Source organism: Salminus brasiliensis, chromosome 9 (genome assembly GCF_030463535.1).
Source record: "Salminus brasiliensis chromosome 9, fSalBra1.hap2, whole genome shotgun sequence".
NCBI classification, from domain to species: Eukaryota; Metazoa; Chordata; class Actinopteri; order Characiformes; family Bryconidae; genus Salminus; species Salminus brasiliensis.
This window is the reverse complement of record NC_132886.1, coordinates 14552797-14573520: the sequence shown is the minus strand read 5'-3', so window position 1 is coordinate 14573520 and position 20724 is coordinate 14552797. Positions and strand designations below refer to the sequence as shown.

At 39.4% G+C, this 20724-nt stretch overlaps 1 protein-coding gene across 1 annotated transcript in view; it reads left to right on the top strand.

Moving 5' to 3' along the window:
- acap1 (ArfGAP with coiled-coil, ankyrin repeat and PH domains 1) overlaps positions 1–19895 on the top strand; it is a 28371-nt gene extending 8476 nt beyond the window's left edge. The window contains exons 7-23 of the mRNA XM_072687537.1: positions 921–965; positions 1095–1190; positions 5432–5506; positions 5638–5750; positions 7050–7101; positions 7190–7290; positions 7459–7570; positions 8660–8859; positions 9182–9251; positions 9473–9567; positions 10413–10606; positions 10742–10786; positions 12025–12194; positions 13675–13784; positions 13928–14038; positions 15469–15527; positions 18682–19895. Coding sequence (XP_072543638.1) covers positions 921–965; positions 1095–1190; positions 5432–5506; positions 5638–5750; positions 7050–7101; positions 7190–7290; positions 7459–7570; positions 8660–8859; positions 9182–9251; positions 9473–9567; positions 10413–10606; positions 10742–10786; positions 12025–12194; positions 13675–13784; positions 13928–14038; positions 15469–15527; positions 18682–18782 — 1749 coding nt within the window. The 3' untranslated portion in view covers positions 18783–19895. The remainder of the gene's footprint in view (positions 1–920; positions 966–1094; positions 1191–5431; positions 5507–5637; positions 5751–7049; positions 7102–7189; positions 7291–7458; positions 7571–8659; positions 8860–9181; positions 9252–9472; positions 9568–10412; positions 10607–10741; positions 10787–12024; positions 12195–13674; positions 13785–13927; positions 14039–15468; positions 15528–18681) is intronic.
- Positions 19896–20724: the final 829 nt, after the last annotated feature.

Below are 20724 nucleotides of genomic sequence, written 5' to 3'. Positions count from 1 at the left end.
GGCCATTGTGTGGCAGCAGTACAGTGTATAAAGCTCATGCAGATATGGACTAGCAGTTTCAGGTAAAGTTTATGTGAACTGTCAGAATGAGGGAAAATGTGATCTTAGTGGTTTTGAGCATAGCATGATTGTTGGTGCCAGAAAACCTAGTATTAAACGAATATTTTTACTTGTACTTCAGTCTAACATTGAGTATTTCTAGAACTGCTGTTCTGTCTTGACAACTTGTGTTGTTGATTAGAGTGTTAAATGGAGAATGGCCAGCTTGGATAGAGCTGACAGAAGGGCTACAGTAACTCATACAGATAATCACTCTGTACATTTATGGTGAGCAGAAGAGCATTTTAAGGCATGTCCATCTTGAGATGCATGGGTAACGATAGCAGAAGGACCATGTCAGATGTGGTAGAACAGAAGATTCATAGCATGAAAGTACATCTGCAAAATGTCATTATGGACAGGAATCTTAAAGGGATGTTTCCAACATCTTGTAGAATCAAGAACCCCAAGAATGGAGGCTGTTTTAGAGAATAGGGAGGCATTACCTAGTATTAGTATAAGTCATGTTTCTAACAAAGTCCTTGGTGCATGCATATGCTATAATATTCTGTGTTGTCCCTTTACATATGCACTGCGCACCCACTATATGCTTATGTAGAGATATTGAAATCTTTTCAGTCATCAGGTGGACAGCAGGGTAACATTGGCACTGGCCAAGATATGTTATCATGGTATAACTGTTCTCACCTCTTTCTCAGTCTCAGTAGACTGTGGCCAGAATTAACAGAAACTGCTTCTGGCTGCACACTCAGTTAAAAATACCATGAAACCAACAGCCACAACAAGCACCAACAACTGTTCTTAGCAAAGAGGGGTTTAATGTCTCTCTCTCTATCTCTGTCTCTCCTTTCCTAAACTAGATCAATGTCATTGAGTCCAAGAAGAAGACTGAAGTACTTATGGCGGTATGTGTCTATGTAATAGTCACTTATGTAATGAATCCTAAATAGAAACCAAACCTGGCCAAGGCTGAAAATATCTGATTCCTCAGAATGGTCTCTTCTCTCATGCGTGTGTGTGTGTGTCTGTAACAGATGCTCTCACTGATGGAGGCCCAGGCTCTGTTCTTCCAGCAGGGCCACCAGTCCCTCACAGAATTGGAAGAGTACCGCAGGCAGCTCAGCGATGAGGTGAGCAAGAAACTGAGAGAAATGTATTGGGGAAAAGCAGAGAATGGAAAATAATAAATAGAAGGAAAACAAAACAGCTACAGGGAATTTTTAGCACAATATTCCCTAGACTTTACATTAGACAGTTTGTAAAATGAAAGAACAAATATCCAGTAAGCAGCAGCTCTTGTTGATGTGCAAGGTCACTGGAGACTGGCGAGACTGGTTTGAGCTGACAGAAAGGCTACAAAAATTCACAACACGTCCAACCTTACGATTGATGGGGTACGACAGCAGAAGACCACATTGGGTTCCACTTCTGTCAACCAAGAACAGAAAGCAGAGATTAGGCCTGTCACGATAAATGTCTTATAATATGTTATATAAAACTATTTATTTATTTTTAAATATTATTCCAGGAATAGTTGAGATATACAATATTATAATTTTAAGACCATGTTATGCCACTTATATAATGATAAAGTAATAAAATAATGGAACAGCATACATAAACAGCATAAATAATAAAATTCACTGTTCAGAACAGATCAGCAGAAAAAGGGGATTGTCATATAAAAATCACCTTTTATGCTGTCCGTGGTGTTTGCTAGTTCTGTTCTCTGATATATGCTGTACTGGGTTGAGTAATGTACTGTCAGTGTGTATCAGGTTAGTGTGTTGATGCTGAACTGGGCTGAGTGATGGTCTCTCAGTGTGTATCTGGTTAGTGTTTTGATGCTGTACTGGGCTGAGTAATGGACTCCATGTGTATCATGTAATTGTGTTGATTCTGTACTTGGGGTGAGTGATGGACTCTCAGTGTGTATCAGGTTAGTGTTTTAATGCTGTACTGAGTGAAAACTGTCAGTGAACTGCATATTTTCTGCATATTCTGCATTTCTGCATAACTGCATATTTTCAGTGGGAACTGTAGTTCTGCATCTGCACACCACTAATGACTGCCGGTGGCATTTGTTTTATAACAGATGCAAGAGACACTTATCGCCAGGTGAAAGCGGTTTCTGTTTGTCTTACATTGGAACACAATTGTCCGAATACGGTTTGTTATGGTAACAGTGTGAAAGACTGCAGTAAAACTGTATTCCACATTATTATTATTATTACTGACGGTTCACATGCATGCTGATTCGTACCTGTCGAAGCCTGCTCTGTGTATTGAGGCACCATTACTGATGCATTGGTCATTGCACGCACTGCACTCTTTTCGTACACAATAGATGTCATTCTCTGCTCACAGACACTTTCTTGGCTTTAACTGAAAGCATATGAGAGAGCATAGGACCAGAGGAGAGTGTCCAGAACAATATCCTTTTCGCTACATAGTGCACTACTTTTGAGTTCCACCATTTTGTAATGGTGTCAGACAACATGGTGCTAAATTTTCAGTGCACCGTAACATTCCCACAATGCTCCTTAACTTATAGTGTACAAATGATGTACGCTAAACGGAAATGGAATATCATAATCCTGTGCTTCTTAGAGGAAGACAGAGCATTAGCAGTGAGCTCACACACATAACGCGTCAGAAATTGATGTAGTGTAGTGGTGCTCTATGGAGTATTTTATTTTTTTATTTTTTTGTTTTTTGCCCTGAATATGAAAGATGGTGGATAGTGCACAGTATAGGACACTGCAAATGTCTCTGATAAAAGACACGCAAGTAAACACAATAGGCAATATTGAGGTTAGCAAAAATTATCAATGCCTTTTATGCCAATTTATTGTGCAATGAGTCGATAATGTTATTATTGTGACAGGACTAGCTGAGGCTAGTGGTTGTGAAACGGGTGATAAAAAAAAAACAGGCGGCTCAGCAGTAAGGTGAGAAAGAGGTAGAGGAGGGGAAAGGTGGAGACGGACAGATAGAATAAATACAGAGAAAACAAAACAGATGTGTGAATTTTCCTCAGTTAATTTGCAAGTTGGAGAGGGGTTGTGAGGCACCCCCTTACATTTGTTATAGGGACTTATCATTGGGGGCACTTATCATTGACAGGAAGTTACCAGCCTTAGAGCGGCAACAGGAAACAGTGTGTATCACACTCCTAGTCGTGTGTGTTTCTGGATGTTTGCCATAGATCATCATACACCATCAGTTTTTCGCTTGAGCTGCTAAAATGCCTCATCATATGCAAAAAACACTTTGCTAAGATATCGTCTAACATTCTGTTTTTCTTATTTAGAAAGCATTTAATATTGCTTTAATATTTAGTATTGCAGTCTTTGATTGTATACAATTGTGTGTCTATAAAATCTGTGTATAACTTTGGCTTAGCAACTTTTTACTTTCAAACCCCCAGGATGGACATTGAGCTTCTAGTGAAGTCTTTTGTTCTGGTTATCTAGCAAGTGAGCCGAGCCGTTTGAGACAGGAAACACAGCCACCTTCTAACTGGCCTGTGAAAGCCACAAGACCTGCTACAAAACTTCCTGCATGCACAGGAAATGGTGACAGACTAAGTGAAAGGATTCTACCGAAGCACCTAATCTTTTTAATAAAGATGACGTTTAAAACATCAGACTTGTTTGGAAGCCTAGAGAGCAAAAGGGTAAAGAGTGAATTGAAGACTGTGTGCAATATTACAGTGCGACACACAGAGAAAAGTCTGTTTCAGTTTTGGGGAAGCTTTGCTGAGGGAAAGTGGAAAGGAGGTTGTTTGATAGTGTAGTGGAATTTGAAGGACACTGGGGGAAAGAGAGAGAGCACGAGAGAACCTGCTGCTCTTTCTCTCAGTAGACACAGTAGCTTATTAAGAATCCACATTTACCGCATTAAAAATAAATGTTTATCCAAAACATACACCAGAAGGGCCTAAATGTAGAATTCATAGTGTGTGAACAAAGAAAATGGAGCAATTAAACTCTGATGAACTTGTCGCCCTACATTCTGGACTTCTGGACAGGAAACTGGTCAAGCGCCAACATTTCCTGCTTCCTGTTTGATTCATGGAAGTTTCAAATTCCATGCACTTTGACCTCCTGCATTAGAACATTAATTTAAAGGACCCATCAATTATATGACAAAAAAACATGAAGTCTTTAATTTTAACTGTCCCCACTGTAAACTCTCTCATAGTGACACATTTTTTTTGTGGTCTTAATATTTTGAATTTCTTAATGTATGGCTCTACCATACATACACTATGTCCAAACGTTTGAGGATACCCCTTCTAATGAATGAATTCCTCTGGAAGTTGCACTCAATGCTGACACAAATGTGCAAATGCACACACGCAGCTTGTTAAGTCCCTGTAGAGACATATTGCCAATAGGTCTTGTCTTTGGTGCAGATGTACTTAGCATTCTGCCTAATGCCTAATGCCTGGGATGGCATAGGATATGGGGTATAAGGGCCCTCAGCATTGAGACAAGACAAGAAAACCATATTCTCCATTTGTGTTGGACACAGATGAAATTTGGCCTCCGCCTTTAACACTGTGACAGTGAGCAGATGTGCCCGGAGCGGTGGAGGCAGAGGTGCCCGTGGAGCAGGGAGAGTGAACGGCCTGCTCAAAGGCCCAACACACAACCCTGTCAACAATAGCCCGGTGCTCTAATCGCTAAGCCACTACTGCCCCTTATTGATACGCTGGAGAGCAGTGGAACTGTATTCTTTGGAATGATGGTGCTCTATATAATACTTTCGGCATGAGTTGATGAGTGGAGGATGAGGTGGGGTGGGGATCATCCAACATCCTGACCTCACTAATCATCTTTTTGCTAAATGCAATCAAACCCCTTACAGCAGTGCTCCAAAATCTAGTAGAAAGCCATTCCTGGACAGTAGAGACAGTGACTTTTTTTTTTTATACACCCAATAATTAATCAGCTGGTGTCCCAATACTTTTGTCCAGATGTTGTATTTGACTTCTATTATTTTTACATTAATTCCAAACCTGTTTAGTGATAGAGCACAAGTTTGAGACCAGTTTAAGCTTTGCCCATTAAACACCTGTTACATTCATTATAAACAGTATGTCCAACTCCAGTCATGTGGACTCAGATCAGATTACCAGATAATTCTTACGCTTTTATGTTTAGTAAGTTGTTTTGGGGACAGGAAATACACAAAACAGTTTACTTGTTTGATTTAAAATTACAATTCGAAAATTCCTTCCTATTTAAAACCCTTGGTCCACTGCGCCTTTCCTCAATGGCACCCTGAAAGCAGTGGTTTCTGAGGTTTTCTATGCAAAGAGACTAACAGAATGTATCTGTCCCCCAACCCATTGTCTCTTCAGCATACACAACTAGTTCTTAATTCTGCAAGAGAGAAAAGGGACATGGAACAGAGACACGCTGCAATCAAGAAAAAGGTGATACGCACACCCATACACACATACACACACACACAAATTCACACAACCAAGCAGTATGTTGTTCATTACTGCTATACCTTTGTTATGTCTCTGATGTTGTGGTGATTTATTTGCAATTACATTTTCAGGATGTTTCTTATGATGACTTAATCATGGACTTCAGTCCAGATGCACCCAGTGGTATCGTCATGGAGGGCTACCTCTACAAGAGAGCGAGTAATGCCTTCAAAACGTGGAGCAGGTACCACACTCCTTTCTTTCCCTCTGCATCTCCTTACTTCCCTTCCTTTAGTGCTCTATTCTAGGTTGTAAGTCGCAAGTGATGCAGCATGACAATGTTTTTCTCAACGCAAGCCAACGTTGTTGTAGCAGGACGTTGTTTTCAATGCAATTTAATGTTGTATCAGTAAGACATTGTTTTTCTCTGCGCAAGTCAACTTTCATGCAGCAGGACGTTGTTTTTTTTTTGCGCGCAAGTCAACGTTGATGCAGCAGGACGTTGTTGTTTTTTTGCGCGCAAGTCAATGTTGATGCAGCAGGACGTTGATTTTTTTCTCAGCGCAAGTCAACCTTGATGCAGCAGGATGTTGTTTTTTTTTTTCCGAGCAAGTCAACGTTGATGCAGCAGGACGTTGTTTTTTTTTTCGCGCAAGTCAACGTTGATGCAGCAGGACGTTGTTTTTTTTTTCGCGCAAGTCAACGTTGATGCAGCAGGACGTTGATTTTTTTCTCAGCGCAAGTCAACCTTGATGCAGCAGGACGTTGTTTTTTTTTTCGCGCAAGTCAACGTTGATGCAGCAGGACGTTGTTTTTTTTTCTCAGCGCAAGTCAACGTTGATGCAGCAGGACGTTGTTTTTTTTTCCGCGCAAGTCAACGTTGATGCAGCAGGACGTTGATTTTTTTCTCAGCGCAAGTCAACGTTGATGCAGCAGGGCGTTGATTTTTTTTCTCAGCGCAAGTCAACGTTGATGCAGCAGGACGTTGTTGGATTTTTCCGCGCAAGTCAACGTTGATGCAGCAGGACGTTGTTGTTTTTTTTCGCGCAAGTCAACGTTGATGCAGCAGGACGTTGATTTTTTTCTCAGCGCAAGTCAACGTTGATGCAGCAGGACATTGTTTTTTTCCCCGTGCAAGTCAACGTTGATGCAGCAGAACGTTGATTTTTTTCTCAGCGCAAGTCAACGTTGATGCAGCAGGACATTGTTTTTTTCCCCGTGCAAGTCAACGTTGATGCAGCAGAACGTTGATTTTTTTCTCAGCGCAAGTCAACGTTGATGCAGCAGGACGTTGATTTTTTTCTCAGCGCAAGTCAACATTGATGCAGCAGGATGTTTTTTTTTTTTTTTTTTAGGGCAAAGACAATTACTGTTCTCATAGATGTACCTCATATTCAACTGCATTTCACAAAGCCATGCTATCTGTGTCTGAATATTACTTTGGCCCAAGAAGCCTCTGCTATTGTTGTTGAGGGCAGCATGATTAACAATTTTGTGTGTGTGTGTGTGTGTGTGCGCGCATGGGCACATGCCTTTGCTGCAGGCGGTGGTTCTCCATTCAGAAAAACCAGCTGGTCTACCAAAAAAAATTCAAAGTAAGGTTCACGTCGTTTTAGAAAGCTTAGAACAATGTACAACTCTCTCTCTTCTCTTACTCACACACATTTACTGTTTGCCTTTTAGGAGCAGCCAACGGTAGTGGTGGAGGACTTGCGTCTGTGCACAGTGAAACCCTGCACTGAGCAAGAAAGAAGATTCTGTTTTGAGGTCGTCTCTCCCTCCAAGTGAGTAAGGGAATGCGGTGCGTGTGTGCTTGCAGTGGCATTGATTTATTGTGAATGAATGTGAAGTTTTACTGAAGCAGACTGTGCATGTAAGTTATGGCTAGCATGTGTTTCTAAACTCTATCTCTCTGTGTGTGTGTGTGTGTGTGTGTGTGTGTGTGTGAGCAGGAGCTGTCTATTGCAGGCAGATTCAGAGCGACAGCAACAGGGCTGGATGAGTGCTGTACAGAACAGCATCGCCTCAGCATTTCAGGAGAGGAGAGAGGACACACTTAGCCCTGTAAGACACACAAACACACCATCTAGATCTCCCAGAGCTCTGTTTCAGCACTTACTAGTATTACATTTACAAAATATAAAATACAGAATATATATAAAAACATAGACCTGAATATAGAACCACTGAGCATAGTTTCGAAATTCTGAAATTCCAAATTATACTATTGTGCAGTGAACAGCACTCTCTTCTATTTATCATAAAGGTATTTGTTTTCCATATTCATGAAATCTCCTTTTTTTTAAATCAGAAGATTTTCTTATTATTTGCTTCTATATAATGAACTTGGCACAAAAAAGTAAGGAAATGTGTGTTTGGTAGATTATTTCTTTGTTGTAACAATGATTCTTGGCAATAAATCTTTGCCAAATCTTCTCTGCCATTGCCAAACTTATTTGTGGTTGTTATCAACACTTGCTTTGAGCTTCTGGTACGCCCAGGTGCTGCCAATCACCTATAAGCATGAGCCCTGCTACAGTGGTAAGTAAAACACGTTCACTGAAACCTGAACATGTGAAGGAACATTCTGTTCAGCGATGAGTCCAGAGTCTGCCTATGGTAGTTGGATCATAGGGTCAAAGTGTGGAGAAGACGCAGAGAAAGCTATGCTGATTACTGCACTGTTTACATTTTTTGGTGGAGGCAGTGTGATTGTGTGGAGTGGCATCTCCCTCATTGGAAAAAGGAGGCTTGTCATCATTGGAGGCAATCTCAGTGCAGAGAGATATTGAGAATAAGTTCTGCAACCAGTGGCAATCCTATATTTCCACAGTCTGGGATGATGAATAAGATGTATTGCCAAGAGGCATTGTTACAACAAAAGAATAATCTACCAAACACAAATTTTCTTACTTGTTGTGCTACGTTTAGTTGTGAATCTGCATAAAGCTTGTCAGGTTGCCTTTGGAGTCAGGTTTTGAAGTCATTACAGAATTGATGACAATGGATTACCAAGCATTGGAGATTGAGATTAGGTCAAACATCAGTATGAATCACTGCAGAGCACATGGAAGCATAGAAGACATTCTTGTGTGTGTGTGTGTGTGTGTGTGTGTGTGTGTGTGTGTGTGTGTGTGTGTGTGTATATATCAGAGAGAGCGCCTCAGCTCTGTATCAGCAGGCAGCGTAAACTTGACTGGTGGAGAGACGCAAGATTCAAGCTGCAAGGCACTGGAGGAGGTGCAGGCTATACCAGGGAATGGACACTGCTGTGACTGTGGAGAGCCAGGACCAGACTGGGCTTCCATTAACCTGGGCATAACACTCTGTATTACCTGCTCTGGAATACACAGGTAAAACATCTGCACTCACAAGCACAGAGACTGCTGACTAGGATGAAAAAAGAATTTGGTTTCAAATTGAATTAAGGACAGTTCTAGTTGGTATGTTGTTTTTTTATTTCTGTGTAGAGCTAGTCCAGTGGCCTTAAAAATTAATTAAATTAATACAATTTTATTTATTTTTTAAATTTAATAAAAAAAAAACCTTCATTGTGAATTAATCAAAATAATCAAATTGAATCAAATTATGGTGAAACTAAAGATTTTATGATGCTTTAAATTGCTTCATAAACAATCCTAATCTTATGTTCACACATCTTTTCTAACTTTATAGGAGTCTGGGTGTCCACTTTTCCAAAGTGCGCTCTCTTACTCTGGACTCTTGGGAGCCAGAACTAATCAAAGTATGAACACATACACACATCTGTGTTTTCCCTTTTTTCCCCCTGATTTAGACATCTGACACTTTTATATTAATCATTTAGACATTCATTTGTTCACACTCTTAAACCATTGCATTCTCACACTCGCATTCTCACAGTCTTTTCTTTCTCTTCTTTATTTTTCAATTTATTCAATTGAAATTATTCAATTTCTATATATTTTTATATATCTCCCTCTCCAGCTGATGTGTGAGTTAGGAAATGCTGCTATTAATCGGATCTATGAGGCACGCATTGAAGAGATCACTATAAAGAAACCACACCCCTCCAGTCCCAGGTAAGCAGTGCATCCTGTTATTTGCTGTCCTTCTACCACCTACACCAGTAGTCCCCAACCCAGGTCCTGGGGGGGGTGGGACACTGTCCTTCAGGACACACACAAACAAATGCTCACTACATGTACATTACAGATTTTACATTCAAATGGTTTGGAGCCATAGCTTTTATAAACTTTCTCTTTACTGCCCTCTTCTGTCTACATGGTGAAGTTTTTCTTTTTTACTTCAGTCAGACATTGTTTTTAAATGAATTACTAGATCATCACTTCTCATTTTATTTTACACTTTCATAGTAACTTCTTTTTTTTTCCCTACATGCACATCAGAAAGGAAAGACAGGTAACACTGTTGGTGTTACAGCTGTTTTTGATACTTGTATAATCAAATAAAATGCATCTGTGTATGTGAAGATAAAATAAAGCCCTAGTGGCGACAAGAGCATTAGTTGTTAAAATGTTGGATAGAGCAGCATAATTCCAGAAAAAAGTTTCACTAATACCCCTCTGCTATTAGGCATTGTACCAATAGGCCTTATATTTATCTGCTTTAGAGGGTCCTATTCTATTAACAGTATTCATCTACAGGGACTAGACAAGCTGTTTGTGCATTTGCACATCTGTGTGCTATTTAAAGTAGCTGTATTTCTTAATTATAAGGGGTGTCCACAAGCATTTAAAAATATAGTGAATTAAATGTTTGTTTTTTAATAGAATGAATTCTACGAATAATGACCTTTGACAATTGGTCATATTTTGAGCTTGAGCCTTGTTTTATTAGAAGGCAGGAAACAGTAGCAGTCTGTGTGCTGCTGAATTAAAGACGGCATTGTTCTGTTTTTTCTTAGGCAGGATAAAGAGTCATGGATACGCTCAAAATATGTGGAGAAGAAATTTATTCACAAGCTTCCTGAAACAGGTCGTGCCCCACCCCTGCGCCGTTCTAGCGCACGTCGTAACCGAGCAACCACACAGGAAAGACCGGGCATACGGCCTGCCCTCAAACCCAAACCCAACAGAGCCACCCTGCCACGCCTTACAGGTTACATACATTCATACACACAAACATGCAGTCTGTATTTATTACAAATGCATACAGTTGCATATCTTTGAAGGTTTATGTTGGCCTAGAGATGAACACATACTAACTAAATTAATGCTGTGCTGGATTTTGCAGGCCTGACCCCAAGTGAAATAATGAATAGTATAGACACTCGCAAAGGTAATATACATATATATATACACACACACACACACACACACACACACACATATATATGTTTTTACTCATTCATTTTGTTTACACATTAATACATGATTAACTGCTTTTTATGATAGTGTTGTCATTTTAAACTCTGCTTCTCCCTTTCTTCATCGTCCGTCGAGTTGGTATTGAACACTTGTGTTGTGCAGCTGTGATGAATACTGTGATGGCATCCTAAAAACAGTATTGAAAGTAGACCAATGACTGTAGAGCTCTATTGTTCGAACACAGCTTTTAAATGGCCATTGGGGCTATCTTGATAGTAATTATTTTCAACTACTGCCTTGCTGTAAATCCTGTCTTGCTTTGGGAGACCTCTGGATAAGTCTAGGAGCAGTAAACACTCCATGAGCTGTAGGAATGAAAACATGAGGCTACAATCAGCTTGAACCATTGATTGTATATATGATGCATATCATTGCTATCATTCAAAAATCTTGCATTGCCATTTTTACTGTTTTTTTTATGTTTTGGCAGTGTGAATCTGTTCTTAATAGGTTGACTCTCATGAGAACTGCATAACACTAAGTAACCAGTATTTGTGTAAAATCCTGTAATGTTAATCTTTTGCGTTCATTCCACATGCTTATTTCTCTTTCACTTTGTCTCTCAGCTTGTCCAAAAATGCATGTCATTCAGGGTTGGCTCAGAGCATGTACTATGCCTCCCAACAGTAGGGGGAGCCCAGGAGCATGAAATACCAATTCTGACATAAATGTGATCGCATTTGTCTTATATGCTTAAAGCAGCATTAAGTACATCCAGTACTTACAAATAATAGTATCAATGCACAAACAAATACATATATTCAGATCAGCACACACTGGTCTGTGTAGATATGAGACTTGCACGTTGTTGCTTAAACCAACAAGTATGCAAAATCTATTGGACCCAAAAGGAATTAAAACTATTCAAAATAAACACACCAACTGCACATGAAAATAAGCATGAATGAAATGTGTCAGAAGTATGTGTCATGTTACAATGGAACAGTACAGGAAAATAAACATAGTCTTTTAGTGGCATTATGGGTGCGTCCTTAACGTTTAGCTGGGCCAGCAGTTGTGTGATCTTCTGTGTAATCCTCTCCTGGGTAATAATACATTGTCAGACACAGTGATGACATGTCATGTAGAGACCTTCTAATCCACACACAAATACACCCTCACCTCTGCTGTCTGTGTTTTTGTCTGCAGATGACGAAGAGGAAGATTTGAGTGGTCTTCACCCCGGCGCTCTTCTCTATCGTTCTGCAGCGCTTCAGCACTTCCCGGTCATGGCTGATGCTCTGGCCCACGGAGCTGACGTCAATTGGGTTAATGTAGCCGAGGAGAGCAAAACACCACTCATACAGGCCGCTAGCGTGGTGAGTGTGCGCGTGTGTGTGAGAGATGTGTGTGTGATATTTTTATTTATTTATTTTTTGTGGTGTGTGTTTTATGGTGTCCGCATCATAAGCACAGCAAAGAAGGCCAGACTGTGTTTCTGAGAGTGTGTTGTAACAAGAAGTGACATTTGAACAGCACAGAAGTGTTCAGCGTACAATTGGCTACACTTGTGTTGTATTTATCATACACAGGTATTGTCGCCGTTATAAAACTCATTTCTGTAATTGAGAATGGTCTTTCCTGTAATATATTTTCGTTGTCATGCAAAAACATTTTAGCTGTTTTTGTACTAATTATTAGAATCTACAAAAAATATTTGAATCTACATTTTGTGAAAATGTCATGACTAATGGACGTGGGCAAATCCAAAGTGAGTAATAATAAATGCGTTTTCTTTTACTCCCCAGTCCAGTTACCAACTACAATGTCTGACATTCAATGATAATGTACTGTTTTTATGCTTTGACCAGTTTCGTTAAAACCCCCCCTTTGTTTTTACCCTCCTTGTCCATTTTATCAGCTTTTCCACTTATACACCATATAGGACCACTTAGTTAAATTTTTATATAAGCTCTATAATCTGTAGTGTGTGTTTTGCTGGTACGAGTGGATCAAACACAGCAGTGCTGCCTGAGTGTAAACACCTTAGTGCCATTGCTGGACTGAGAATAGTCCACCGACCAGAAATATTCAGCCTGTGTGACCACTGATGAAGGACTAGAGAATGACCAACACAATCTGTCTCTGACTTTACATCTGCAAGCTGGACCAACTAGGTAGGAGTGTCTAATAGTAAGTGGACACTCCAGCAGCTCTGCTGTGTCTGATCCAGTCGCACCAGCGCAACACACACTAATACACCACCAACATGTCAGTGTCACTGCAGTGCTGAGAATGACCCACCACCCAAATAATAGCTGCTCTGTGGTGGTCTTGTGGGTTCCTGACCATCAAAGAATAAGGTGAAAGGGTAGCAAAGTATGCAGAGAAATAGATTGAGTTCAGTCTGTAATTCTAGAACTACAGAAGTGATCTTTTATGGTGAGTGGAGCTGAGAAATTGGACAATGAGTGTAGAAACAAAGAGATGGTTTTAATGAAGTGGCCGATTAGTGTATACTTTTTAGTGTGTGTGTGTGTGTGTGGTTTTGGGATGCAGTCTTTGTGTTTATTGTTAGAATCATGTGAAGGAGATCTGTCACATGACACTAAATGTAGGTATAACTCTAGAACACATAAATAACAAATAAAAATTCAATGCAGCATTTCACAACATCTTTGAAGTTAAAGTTTGTCTACTAAGGTCAAATGAAAGAATGGTTTGTCGACATTCGTTAAATAAAACCAACAATTACCACTTTTTTACAATACATTTTTTTTAAACATTAATATAATTGCTGTTAAAAAACAATCACCATTGTGACTTAGTGCCAGTCTTGATATGTATTTCTCTTTACAGAATTCTCTGGCAGCGTGCGAATTCCTTCTGCAGAACGGCGCTAGCGTTAACCAAGCAGACTCTGATGGAAGAGGACCTTTACACCATGCTACTATACTTGGACATACAGGGTACACACACATGCTGCAGTGCAGTGATGTTTAGCACATCTGTGAAATATCTGTAATTAAAATTGTATGCACAAGGTCATCTTATTGAGGTGTGTGTGTGTGTGTGTGTGTGTGTGTGTGTGTGTGTGTGTGTGTTGTGGTAGGCTGGTGTGTCTATTTCTGAAGAGAGGAGCTGACTACAATGCAAAGGACGTCAATCAAAAAGACCCGATCACCATAGCTGTAGAAAGTGCAAACGCTGACATTGTTACACTGTGAGTAAAAAGGGGGTGGGATTGGAGGGGGGGGTGGGATTGGGGGTTGAGGGGTGTACATAAAAGCAGTAAAAAGACTGAGGGAATTATTAATTTATATATATTAATTTAGTAATTGTAGACTGAAGAATTGTTGACTTCTCCAACAAACACCAGCAAATCCAAACATTCGGCTTGTGTGCCCGTCTTTTGGGTGCCTCAGTGTACAGTTGCAGCCAGTTCCCCTTTGTGCAGTCCCATAGAAGGTAATGGGTGTGCAAATTTAGCTGAAATAATACTGATATTTTGTTCATCCGGCCTGTTTACTATTATTGTGAAGTAACTCCACCTAAGGCTTTTTATTTCCACTTACCACAAAGTAAAAGTATTAACAATTAATAATATAGTTTTGGTAAAATATGCACATTTTTTGTAGACTATGCCTTTACTCTAAATCACACACTACTTAACATATGATACCAGTTGACCACACTGAGCTAGTTAATCGCCTGCTTCCAAACACGGCACAGAAAAATACCCCCACGCCATAAGATATTTTAGTGGGTTCTGTGGGGGTGCAGACCTCTACCTGTAAGGTTTTCGCCCATGAACATTGTTCTAAATGTGTTCTAACATTGACAGTGGTGCATTTATTTAATGTTTCTTTTTATGTTCACATTTTTGGCATTTGGCAGATGTTCTCAGATGTTCCAGAGCAATTTACAGTTCAAACATTTTAGTCCTGTTCAAGTATTCTTACTGGTATAGCATGATGAGCTTGTCTGAGGGGGAGACATATCTGAAGGCAATAAGATGGATCAGGAGGAAACAATAGGTTGGAGGTAAAGTCTCCAGGAAGGTAGATCCCCAGGAGAGCTACCACTACACTGCGTTTGTCTAGACATCCATAAACAACAGTACATCAAAGAACTACCAAGCCAATGATACCATTGTAAAAGAGAGAAAACATCATGCACAGATGTGGCACACTAACCAAATGTTTGGGTTCTCAAACATTGAGTCAGTATGCTCTATTCTTTTCCATTACAACATAACATTGTAATGAATGGTGCAACAGATCATTAATTTCATGGTTCAGATGTTGCTGCAGGTGTGTGGCCATGCTTGATGTGTTACATGTGTTACATGCTCAATGCGTTGTGACGCAGTGTTTACAAACCATAGCGGTTTTACATGCCAGACAGCCACTCAGTCTGAATGTTTTTACTGAAGCTCTGTGTCCAGACCAGGGGGAATTATTATCGTTAAAAAAAACAGTGGCTTTAATTCCACAATTAATCCGCAGGTCATGTGCTTCCTGAACCATGTTATTTGTGATCTTTAACACGCTACTTATCATACCATTAAAGCAGTTGTTCTGAGATGAGCCGAAAGTGTCAGATTTTGATTTGATTAATTTTCCTTTGTTTGATTTATTTCTTTATTCACAGCCTCCGAATAGCCAAGATGAACAAAGAGATGCGAGAGATGGATGGCTTCGCCCAATCAGGTCACTCTGAGGGTTGTGCTGGTGGGGGCGGGTCTGGGGATCTGATTGGTCAAACCAAGAAAAGCTTTCAGGCACTCAGAAACCACCTTAGTGGCAAATGAGTAGTAATAGAAAGGATGCATTAGAACAGTGTGCCATGCTGTGATGATGTTTGATTACGTTCGTGGACATGTGCAATGTGATAAAACACTATGAACACACACACTTAAAGAAGGCCAACAGTGAGCTAGAATAAGTCATATTTATGTTGACAGTGTCAAATACAGTGTAATCTAATGTAAACATGCTATAAAACCTATTGATATTTAATAAGTTGTACATATGTACATAAGGAATGTGTGTTGTTAGTACTTTTAGTTTATTAGTTTTAGTATTACTTAGTACTTTATCTTCTTAATTCTTATTTTATTCATGCTAAACTGGATTGAAGCAATTGAAGCAGTCATTGTGAAAGCATTAAGAAAGGGATTGTCTCCCAAGGGAAACTTGTGAATTTTTTTTTTTTTTTTTTTTTTACCTCAGTTGTTTGTTTTGAGACATAGCTAGACTCGTTATAACTAAGTGGTTTAGCATTGATTACTGCCAAATTCAAGAGCAGTTGACACATGCAGTAACCTTTTGTGTTTGGTTATGGAGTGTAATACTTTCAGATGTTGCTCTGTGTTGCAGCGCGGGACTCTTGCAGTTGTGCTGACTCGCAGTGTTCTTGTCTTTTGCATCAGTTGTTTACTGAGGAGCTTCATAATGGCAGCTTGTCCTTTTGTCAGTGTCTCTGTGTATGTATATGTGTTGCTGATTGTGGATGTATGTATGTGTGTGCGTGTCCTGAGATGGACGGCCAAGTGTCCACTGCTTGCAGTGTGTCGTCTACGCTGCGTGCCACAGGTAATCGATCTGGCAAGCTGCCTTGCCTTCACTTCCTTTTCCTCATCTCCTACCAGCTCATCTGTAAAAGCAAAACTAACACTTTTACCAACACTGAACATTTTCACTCCCTATACCACCCATGCTGGCTCTAGCTACCAGTCTACCTGGTGTTTCAGTGTTTTTAGGAGAAAAGGAAAAGGAATGTAAAAGTGCTTTTGCAATGCTCTGGCACAAATCCCTGCTTTCACTTACAAATGCTTTTCTGACACTAAACATGCTGAAAAGATAAGATGCTTTACTTTCATTCTGCTGTTCTTAAAGGGCCCCTGTGATGGTAACTAACCTCTGGTGCCTTTAATAAAGGGAGCATTTCGCAGTCAAATTTAAGAAACACAACCTCTAGTAGTTAAAGGAAAACATTTGTTTTTTTCCGATCTACATCCACCTTTCTTTCCTGCCCATGAACACAAAGCATGTCTTTAAATTCTCAATTTCAGAGAGACGCATCATCTGATTATGCCTCCAATGTAATCTACAGTTTTTTCTAGCACTGGCATTTGTATTTGGGAATGAAACTCCCATGTCTGATAGAGACAGTGTATTGTGATATGTGGGACTACCCGCTATAAACTGTAGCTTTTTGTAGGTGAAATTATGAACTTGTTAACACTTAGCATTCAGCTAATAACGATCCATTCGTTCCATTTACCTCTGAAGTCTGATGTCAGAGCTGGGAATGATGTCACACACCAGTTGGCTGCTTTCCAAAATATTTCCATAAAACAGTTAGCTAAAGACATTAGAGTTTACCACTACTGATTTGACAGTCTTTTCCTGGTGTGGCAAATTTAACTAAAATGTGGCCCACTTTTTATGTGGGATAGCATCGTTAGCAGTACAAGATGATTACACATTATGCTGTGTTTTGTGCATCCAAACACCGTAGAAACACGTCAACGGTTGGACAGTATTGTGTGTGTGTGTGTGTGTGTGTGTGTGTGTGTGTGTGTGTACGACTGATTTAATAAGACAAATAAATTGCCATGCCAATAAAATGTAAAATGCACCTGCATTTGATAAGCAGTGCATCCATCTTGGATTCTAGAAACTAGAATTCTAGAAATAATTTTACATATTTCCACCAATTCAGTCTATCCATTTATATAGCAGTCCTCGGGAGTGTTTCAGCTCGGAGTGCTTTTTGAATGAGGCAAAATACAGGTCAGTCATTCAGAATTCAGAACCGTAACAAAACCAGTCTGTTTAAAGCTGAAGGATACAGATCGGAAATGGTTGTGTAATATTGAATCATGACTATTTTTGGAAAACCACTCAAATGTTGTCAGTGGACCTGAAGAACAACCATAAATACAGAAAATGGAGGATATGAGTTCTTTAAATCAGCCCAGGGAAGCCCAACTCCTGGAGACATAATGTCCAGCAGAGTTTAGTTCTGAGCCTAATGTAACAAACCTGGAGCCAGCTAGTCAAGGCCTTCTGAATATTGGAATCAGATATTTTCTAGGGCAGTAGATCTCCAGGACAGGAGTTGAAGACTCTGTTTTCAGACTGTCATTGTTGAACATTCAGATTCTAATCACTGTTTCTTCATTCTATTCATTAATCTGTTTGTGTCTCATCACTCCATGATAATGAGATCAATGAAACAAATAGTAATTGTGTGTGTGTGTGTGTGTATTACTCTTATATATGTGTCTGTTCGTGTGTGTGTGTGCGTGTGTATCGTCCTGTATATGTGTCTGTTCCACTGTCTGTAAATGTGTGTGCGTGTCAGTACAAGATACTCATCATCTTAACCTATCACTTATAGCAGCACATCACTCCAATGGAAAAGGAATCGGAATAAACTACAACTTGTTCCCTGAATTCATCATTCAGTTTATTCAACATTCATTTATTTAATAGTATGTTTGCAAAGAAAATGTACAACAGGGATAGAAGAACTCCAGTGCGTGAGACGCAAAGCACACATTAGATTACGTGTAATGAGAGAGGATGAAGTGTGCGCTGGCTGAAATGTCTAGAGTATTGTATTAGCAGTTACTGATGACATAGTTACCTTAATTAGACCTCATTAAACATGCTTATTTAACCTTGAGATTAAATTGCTAAGATCAGATTTTGTGGTTGAAATGTTATTTTATTAGAAGGAAATTAAATTAAATTGAATGGAAATGGAAATGTTGCCAGTACTTTTTCACCAGTTACCACCCCGTCACCTGGCCTAACACTGTCCCCACCTTCTTCTTTCTCTTTCTCATTGCAGGTGATGAGACCTACCATGATATCTTCAGAGATTTCTCCCAAATGGCCTCCCACAACCCAGAGAAGCTGAAACGGCGCAGCACTGACATGAAAACCCCGTAACCACCAGGTGGCACTGCTGCGCATCTTTTGCTCATGCCAACGTGCGTGAAAATAGTACTTAGTTACTTCATAACAGACCTATCAGTGTTCCGCCTGGAAAAGCAGCCTTGGTTGGATCATCTTTCCAGAACATTTTCAGGATGTCTTATTCAAGCTAGTGAGTAACACATTGTTTTTGTCAAAATAAGCGTTTTTTGTTTTAAGCGGGTTATGAATTCTTCACAATGGTTGTGAAAGATCTCACAGTTTTCTTTGTGTGATTTGAGCTAATGTTAGCATAGTGGCAAATTATTTGTTGCCCCATTTCAGTTAGCTCTAGCTGGGTAGTGTAGCACTTTACACACTGTAAATATAAGGTTCTGTAGCAGGAATACAGTTTCCCATTAGAGTGAGAAAGGAATCGAATGAGATCTATTGGCAGTGTTCTGTAAAGCTTGTCCAACCTGGCAACAGTTGCTATGAAAGATATAAACCTTTCTAGGCGAAACAGGTAGGTCAATTGCCTCTTGCTTGATGCCATGTCACCTTGGCTATGGCCATGACGCAAGAAAAGAAAGCATAGTTGTGAAGTGTGTGCCACTGTAAGCCAGCTTGCACTTATCTCCGTGTGTGTGTGTATGTGTGTGTGGGTGCGCGCGCAGTCACTCTTGATCTTTGAGCCTGAGCCACGCCATGCTCTAGTTATCGGTTCAGTTCATAGGTGTATAGTAGTCATCACCAGCAATTTCTTAACCTTCATGGTACTAATGAGGGCTCTAAAGGGAATTAGCCCTTTGCTGTCCAGCTAAATTGCACTGCTCCAGGTTTCCCACATTCTTTCATTCCAGCAATATGGCAAATTACTTTTATATTTTAGTAGATTCCTGGTGTTCCTCAATTTCAGTGTAAATGGTATACTTACAACAGTGCTTTTATTCCACGCTTTGAAACACAGTGTTGGTAGATTTTGTCCAAATCGAACATAAGCTGGAAGTTGGAATGTTGAATTTTTATTTTTAAAATGGTATTTTTTAATGACTTTTATTCAACTGTTATATAAACTTTTTTATGCATGCCTGTCCCAAGCATCACATGATTTATGCAAAAAAAAAAATAAACTTGCTTGCTAATACATTTCTTCCTCTAGCTGTGTGACATCCAGAAACATTTCAGATCAATTGCTGTAGTGTGTGTGTGTGTGTTTCTGGGCTGTCACTATCAATTATATTAGTAATTGAGACCAAACAGTAAAGATGGACTTAAATGAGCAATAACACAACACAATGCCTTTCCAAAAATGTAAAATACAAAGTAGGATAAAGTAGACATTTACAGAGAATTTTTTTAATATCATGCTGATTAAAAGGTTAGTTTTTAGGGAAAATCTACAAAATGGCAACTTTACAGGAGTAGAGAAAAACCTTTATAACTATTAATGGAGGTCAATCTAAAATGAATTAATTCCAAGTAATTTTGGAGCATTTCTATTTGTTCATACTTTATGACATTCTGACATGAAGTAGAGAACCACTGTTAAAATGGAGATAAATGTTTCTTGCATGAGAGCAAACCCTTATTGCCCCTATCTTTTATTTCACCAATGTTTGATTTGTTTTAAAGGTAGCTTAAGGAAAATCCTTATTATTTGGCTGAAACTGTGTTATTAAACTGTAGGATATTATTAACCCCATCCTCTGTGTGACCCAAAGGGCCTTTACTGCGGTGTCTCAAATCTGTAGCCTCCTTCAACCCTCATCTCAAGTAAAGGTCTTCATTTAAAAGCAACTTATTTTAAAGTTTAGTACTTAAAATAAATAAATAAATGGATTAGTATCTATCTCTAGATAGATAGATAGATACAGTACAATAAAATACATTCAAGAACATTGTTTGGTTAAATGATACAGTTCCTCTACTGATGTTGTTGTAAAGCCATATAAAGCTCAGGATGAATACAATTAAT